Below are 6889 nucleotides of genomic sequence, written 5' to 3'. Positions count from 1 at the left end.
GTAACGGAGTTATTGATGTTTGATAAAGGATTTCTTGTGTTCAGTCCACAGACCTGGTGTTTTAGGTTCTGGAGAGATAAGATAGGGGGGAAACTTTAATTATGCTAAAGTAACCAATGCCATCTATTAGCAGAAGTAAAGAAGTACCACCTAGAGAAAAGGGCTAACCAGAGCTAATTGGAGAGCTAATCCCTGATTTGATGGAATCTGAAGACTCTCTAGGAACCTCTGGCCTGGTCTCACTCAGTACCAAGCCATAGAAGATGTTATGCTAGAATAAGGGAATAGAGCGTGGCACTGGGGGCACACAGCCCGGAGATCGGCACTTCACCACTACAATCACACATCAGGTGACCCATCTCATATGGGGCTCACAGCAAGTAAGCAAACCATCAATATTCTACAACTAAACACAAAGGGATGACCCATCATTAATCTTGTCGTACCATTCATTTAGAGACGAGATTTCTCCTTCCCAACCTTCTCAAAATCGTCTCACCAATTCATCTAGGGTACAACACCTGTCTATCCCACTTCCAGAATTCTCTGGGAATTTATCTAAGTGGGAACCATTACATTATACTTTCATATCCTTCATTCATAAGGACGACCATCTGGTCGATATCGACAAGCTCCACCATCTTCTAGGTGCACTTAAAGAGGAAGCTTCTGCCCTTATATCGGGTTTCCCGATTGAAGATAGGTAAGTATACCCTCGCATGGGATAAAGTAAAAGCTAAATACGACAGCCATCTGGTCCAACAGAAAAGCTCAGAAGAAGCCAAGCAAAGAGTTGTAGAGAATCTTTCCCGTTCTACAACCTCATATTGTCACAATGATGATAGGTTAGCAAGCCCTAAATTTCAACAGGACTCTTCTAATAGTCTAACCTCAATCAGACTTGACTATCCAAAGCCTTCCGACCCACTTGAGTTACTAGCATCCTTAGTTCCACACTCTACAACAATCTCCCGGGTATTACAGAAACCACAGATTAGCTGGAATGAACCTACTACAGTACAAAGTAAGTGGTACCTGCCCACTTTAGACGAGACATACTCAACCACCACATCCATGCCCTGTGATAGGAAAGTTGTATAGCGGTTTGCTGGCTTCAGAAGCACTTCCAATACCATGTATGCTGCAGGAAGATATCTACATGCTGAATGTCTCAACTGGAACGTGAATGTTTTGATAGTGAAATACTTTGCAGTTCTTATCTTGAGCTTATGGGATATCCACTGCTAACTTGGCACTTGTCCTCCATAGTGGTCCTATCCACTTCTAAGCACATGAGATGTTGCACAGAAAACTCTACAGTGGTGACTTGGCTGCAGATCACGCATCACCCATTAAAAATCATAAAAGCCAATCACATGTCAACAATTCTGGAAGACACCAATGCTCACGATTGGCAATACCCAAGCCCTAAGAAAACTCCTGCTAACTTCTCTTTTCGAGGATGCTTCTCTCAAGCAGTACACAGGCACTACTACTCACTCCTCAATCGAATAGCATTCGAGGAATATACCACAGCGCAAATAAAAGGAGTTCATGCAGCTCAGACAGCTCACCTTCCCAAAACACTATCATCCAATAACAAGGTCCTAAAGGAGCAGTGTTGATTATTTTCTTTGGTCAACTGTCATTGTCAGGGTGGACGGAAACTTAGAATTCTCTGTTCTGTCTAATTTGTTCTGGCATCCAATGCTTTTGCCTCAAAATTCCTTCTAAGCAAGGCTGGCTATACCGAATTATACTGTTCCTGTGTAGACATATTCTCAGAGCTTGTCGGAGCTCTCCCTATAGTTTCTCGCCTAAGGAAGGACAACCTGGAGTTTACACACTTCTTGAGAAAAAGAGCCTAAATTTGATGAGGCGCTTGTGTTCATAGATCCTTTATCAATAAAATTACAGGATCATTTTTTGTATCTTTTTATCTATAGAGGTATTTTTTATTTATTTTTCTGTTCTCTATTTTTTGATTTATCCTATTTCCCTAATATTATATTCTTAAGGTCCAAGTGAGACTCCTTTCTTTACTCTTGTTTCTCTTACTCTTTTTTTTTTGTTTTATCTCTTCCTTTCATTCCATCTCAGTGGACATATGATCTTTTTTCCTGGGATGATCAGATCTCTCTCACCTCACAGTTAATTACACACACATTACCACTTTAACATGCAGCTAAGCAATGATATGTGTACATTTAAGCTAGCTCGTTCAATTTAAGGTGGGCGGTTATGTTCAGTCCACAGGGCTGATGTTTCAGGTTCTGGGGAATAAGATAGGGAGGACACTTTAATTATGCTAAAGTGACAAACGTCATATTGTATAAATTACAATTTCAAAATGATTGAATTAGTACTTTATTAAAATACAAATGAAAGCACTGGCTGGCACAGACATTAGTGATAAATTTCTAAAAACATTTTGGTTGGATAAATTACCACCACAAATTAGAGGAATACTTTCAATCTCTGATGGAAATTTAGATAAATTATCTGACAGTGGAGATAGAATCTGGGAAATGTCGAGAAATGTACACCTACTCAAGTTAATGCGATATCACAGCCATCTGATTCCTCAATTATAATAGAGCTTCGTGACCGAAACAGAAATAAAAAAACATTGTTCAAGATCAAGGTCTCGTTCTAGATCTAGGTCTCGATTTAACCCTAGCGGAAAATATTGCTATGGTCACTTCCGTTTTGGTAAAAAATGTAAACCAGAAAAATGCAATGAATCTTGTCAATGGAACAAAAAAAGTAATCAGGAAAACTCCAGCCGGCAGTCACAGTAAGTGTGCTGCCTCAGATGTCTTTCCAGGCCTACAACATAGATTATTCGTCCAGGATCGTCGTTATGGTATTCAATTTCTTGTGGACAGTGGTGTGGATGTGTCAGTAATTCCCGTTACAAAGCATAATAAGCCAACTGACTTCAAGTTATACACTGCTAATTTAAGACAACGCCGGAAGTTAGAATGGCCGTTTTTTATTGCAAAAACATCAAAAGCAATTCTAGGAGCTGATTTTCTTCGTAAATTTGATTTGCTAATTGATTTGAAAAATAAAATATTAATAGATCATACCACCAAATTGACTGTGTCCGCGTCGGTTAACACAATTTCTGCCGAAGATACAGCCAGTTCTTTAATATCTACTAATTCATTTACAGATTTGATAAAATAATTTCCAGATCTTACTAAACCCAATTTGATGCCTACACATCCAGCCCATAACGTTGAGCACTATATCAATATGTCTAGTGGACCTCCAATTTACTGCAAACCACGTCGACTAGATCCTCATAAATTAAAAGTAACAAAAAACTAATTCCAATACTTATTAAATCAGGGCATAATTAGGCCATCAAAATCTCAGTGGGCAAGTCCTTTGTTACTTACAACTAAGAAAAATGGACAATGGTGTGCTTGCGGAGACTACCATCCATGGTATCCATGGTATCCAGTTCCGAAAGGTGAAGATGTCTCTGAAATTTTGGAGAATAAAAAATTTTTTCAAGGATTGATTTGCATTCTGCTTTTTATTTTATTCCAGTAGCAGAACAAGATAAACATAAAACTGCCACCATAATGCCTTTTGGGCTCTATGAATTTATCGTAATGCCTTTTGGCTTAAGAAACACACCTGTACTTTCCAGCACTTCATGCATGAGGTATTGTTTGGATTACCTTATGGTTTTGTTTATCTTGACGATATGTTAATTGCATCTAGAACTCCTGTTGAGTACGTGGAACACTTGAGAGTAGTCTTCGAAAGACTGAATTCTTTCGGACTTCGTATCAATTTAAGTAAATCCATATTTGGAGCATCAGAAGTAATTTTTCTTGGAAATCTAATAAATGGTAAAGGTATCATACCAGACCCAGAGCATGTCAAGAGTATAATGGAATTTAAAAAGCCAGTTACAGTACAAGAACTCAGGCGATTTTTAGGCGTCAAAAACTTTTATCGTCGACATTCCACACGCAGCAGAAAATCAAGCATTATTGTATAAATATTTACAAGGTTCCAAGAAAAATGACAAGAGAAAATAGCCAACAATTTGAGGAGGCCAAACAGGCACTGGTTAGTGCCACCCTCCTTACTTGTCCTAATACAAACTATAAACTTTCTCTACAGGTCGATGGCTCCAATCCTGCTGCAGGTGTGGTAATACAGCAATTAGAATATAATGCATGGAGGTCTATTAGTTTCTTTTCCAAAAAATTTTCAGAAACACAACACCGATACTCAACTTACGATCGTGAACTCCTTAGTATCTACTTAGCAATAAGGCATTTCAAACATTATTTAGAAGGAAGAAACTTTATAGTTTATACGGATCACGCTCCGTTAACTTATGCCTTCCAACAAAAACATGACAAAGCTTCATCTAGATGCCTTAGGCAACTCCAGTATATATCACAATTCACAACTGATATACAGCACATTCCAGGAAAAAATAATGTAGTGGCCGATCATTTGTCACGTTTGGAAGACATTGTCCCAATTAATTATGAAGCAATTGCAGTGGAACAAATTTCTGATACAGAATTACACAATCTTCATCATGATCCATCAACCACACTAACATTTCAACAATTTAGCACTCCTGAAGGCTATTTACTTTGGTGTGGCACTTCAAAAAATATTCGACCTTACATACCAAAAAAATTTTGATTCCAAATATTTCAGCATTATTGTAGCCTAGCACATCCAGGTATAAGAAAAACTTAAATTTAATATCACCTAAGTTTGTTTGGACTAACATCAACAAAGACATTAAAACGTGGACCAGATCATGTCTAGATTGCCAGTGAAGCAAAGTGACACAGCATACCAAGGCACCTTTACATCGTTTTCCCAACGACACAGAACGATTTTCAACAATTCATATAGACCTCATTGGACCACTCCCAACATCCCAGGAATATAGTAACTTGTACGGGGCTTAGGGGTTTCTAAATCCGACTAGGGGTTCCCCATACACGTATTATATTGAAATTTATTCATATATTCATGTATTTATATTCTATGTATTTATGTATTTGTATTATGTATCTCTATCGGTTCCTGATAGGAACCGACTGGAAAAGTATGTGCTATATTTAATTCAAGCACTAGATACCATATGGATATTATGGATTACACCTCGTCATGGTATGTTAGATATGAATATCTATAATTAATCATTGGAGCTCCTTTCCAACGGTATCATGTTCACCAATTTACTATGCTACTATATATGAGGTGACATGCAGGGATTCTTAATTATAAAGTAAAGTCTTTGTTATATATTTTATATTTACAATCATGTATACATTTGTAAGAATGATATTATGAGAGAGCATGGTAGACTTATTTCCTTATACTTTAATTATTATATTATGAATTGAGAATTACCAGTTGGGATCTTTGATATTGATATGATGAAGGATAATTCTTACCTCTACAATATTATACTTTATCTTCTATTAGTATCAATAAATTACCATCTACTCAACTTATTGTTATTTATTTTTGGTTGGTTTACCATTATTTTGTTTTCTTTCAATGTTTCTCTGAATTAAGGTTGCTATCTCGTTTTGATTTTCAGCCCTGATATGCCAGAAATTCAGGTCAAAATGTCGACACAAATAAATAAGTTTTGTTTATTTGTAAACCTTTGCTAACCGCACCCCCGACCATCTTCTTATAAAAATTTTATTTGGCTTGAAAATAATTACTCATTTTAAAGAATGGTTACAAAGTGATCAATATTTAAAATATTCAAGATATGCACATTATTAAAGAGCTTATTGAAGAGCTCCAAATATTAAAAATGTTTTCCCTCCAACTTTAGTAAACTGCCTTAACAATATTTGTAATTCAAAATAAAGTTGAAGAATTACAAAATTACATTCTTAATAATTATTTAATATAAGTATAACTTTCTAAAAGAGAGTTACATTGAAATACATACTGGAGGAGAATTTGGTTCACCCGAAGAACTTTGAGAGAGCTTTGCAACAGGTACTCTTTGGTCATCCACTTCAGTATTTGGAGAAGTGATAAAGTCAGGTTCAAACAAAGGAGGAGGTAAATTGAGAACTAATTTACCAGCTTCAGTTACATCAAAGTCAATAGGGAGAATGGATGGATGTTGCTGTATCTGGGTACTTAATTCAGATAGGGAATCCTAAAAATAAAAACCATTACATCAGCACAAATATTTTCAAATGTCAAATGTGAGCACTGAAATGTGAGTCATTTTACCTGAATAGTTGCAATGCCCCTAAATATTGGATTCTCAAGAAAACTAATGATAAGATTAAGATCATCATTGGTTTTACTTTGGAGTTTAACATCATCACTTTGATTCACAGTAGACTGAATATGTTCAAGCACCATAAGAGCACTAGATATGTCTGTAAGATATTAAAAACAAAACCCATGATTATACAATAACAAATATGATCCTACAATTACATATTTATGATATAAAAAGATATTTCCTATTTTGAGACCAGTGTAGATGATGGGCAACTGTGGTAGTTATGAGAAACATTGTATTGTAACTGTTCTCATTCCACAAATAACAACAATAACATAGAACTCACAAGTGTTTCTTATATATACTGTCGACAGCACTCATAGCTGCCCATCAACTACACAAGTGCCCTTATTTTCAGAAAATTACCAAAAAAGTTTAGAATAACAGTCACTTTTGCTAGGGTACCATAACTCGAGGCTACAAGGACCCCTACTGAAAAAAGTAGCAGGAATATAGTAAAATTCTTCAGGGCTTAGCGCTAGTCCTGCTACCTGTTACAGAGATTGTGAATTATATCTATATTTTAATAAGATACCTAGGTGTAATTTAAAACATTTATTCAGTGGGTCC

General features: G+C 36.2%; 1 protein-coding gene across 1 annotated transcript in view; it reads right to left on the bottom strand.

Annotated features, from left to right (window-relative positions):
* The window catches only part of LOC106691113 (patj homolog), a gene marked incomplete at its 5' end in the record, with an annotated part of 17238 nt that extends 10815 nt beyond the window's left edge, over positions 1-6423 (bottom strand). The window contains 2 exons of the mRNA XM_067052755.1: positions 5969-6184; positions 6262-6423. Of these exons, the coding sequence (XP_066908856.1) occupies positions 5969-6184; positions 6262-6423 (378 nt within the window). The remainder of the gene's footprint in view (positions 1-5968; positions 6185-6261) is intronic.
* Positions 6424-6889: the final 466 nt, after the last annotated feature.

This window comes from Halyomorpha halys, unplaced genomic scaffold (assembly GCF_000696795.3).
Source record: "Halyomorpha halys isolate HHAL.00 unplaced genomic scaffold, Hhal_1.1 Scaffold2087.1, whole genome shotgun sequence".
In the NCBI taxonomy this organism is placed as follows: domain Eukaryota; kingdom Metazoa; phylum Arthropoda; class Insecta; order Hemiptera; family Pentatomidae; genus Halyomorpha; species Halyomorpha halys.
Note: the sequence above shows the minus strand (reverse complement) of the source record. Positions and strands in the feature narration are given on the sequence as shown.